The sequence below is a fragment of the Buceros rhinoceros genome, unplaced genomic scaffold (genome assembly GCF_000710305.1).
Source record: "Buceros rhinoceros silvestris isolate BGI_N320 unplaced genomic scaffold, ASM71030v1 scaffold20079, whole genome shotgun sequence".
In the NCBI taxonomy this organism is placed as follows: domain Eukaryota; kingdom Metazoa; phylum Chordata; class Aves; order Bucerotiformes; family Bucerotidae; genus Buceros; species Buceros rhinoceros.
This window is the reverse complement of record NW_010432353.1, coordinates 1-383: the sequence shown is the minus strand read 5'-3', so window position 1 is coordinate 383 and position 383 is coordinate 1. Positions and strand designations below refer to the sequence as shown.

Here is a 383-nt window from a genome sequence, read left to right as displayed (position 1 = left end):
GTTTACCACTATGATTTGGTAGCACTGACAGAGTGACTGCCCTGAGTGAGGATTAGCGTTAACACTCACTTTGTGAAGCTGTTCAACAAACGTGTGCCCCTTTTCACTGCTAAATTCACCAGCAAGCCTAGGATAAAAAAAACAAAAACCAGAAAATGTACTTAGCTGGAAATGAAAAAATTTCCACAATTGTGTATTTGTGTTTTTCCACACGAATTGGGTGCTCTGCCCTGCAAACTGGGTCCCGAGCATATCCCCTTCCCTCCTGCTGCGCACTGGGGCTGGGGGAGCGGCTCTTGATGAAGGGGATGCCCGGAAGACCCCCCAAGGGCCCCCAGGGGGCTGGGCTGGGGTCTCCAGGCCTTTGTGCCTGCGGGAGGCCT

The 383-nt window shown here is 52.0% G+C and overlaps 1 protein-coding gene across 1 annotated transcript in view; it reads right to left on the bottom strand.

Moving 5' to 3' along the window:
* MMAB (methylmalonic aciduria (cobalamin deficiency) cblB type) overlaps nt 1-127 on the bottom strand; it is a gene marked incomplete at its 5' end in the record, with an annotated part of 3,537 nt that extends 3,410 nt beyond the window's left edge. The window contains one exon of the mRNA XM_010143759.1: nt 70-127. Within this exon, the coding sequence (XP_010142061.1) occupies nt 70-127 (58 nt within the window). The remainder of the gene's footprint in view (nt 1-69) is intronic.
* Nucleotides 128-383: the final 256 nt, after the last annotated feature.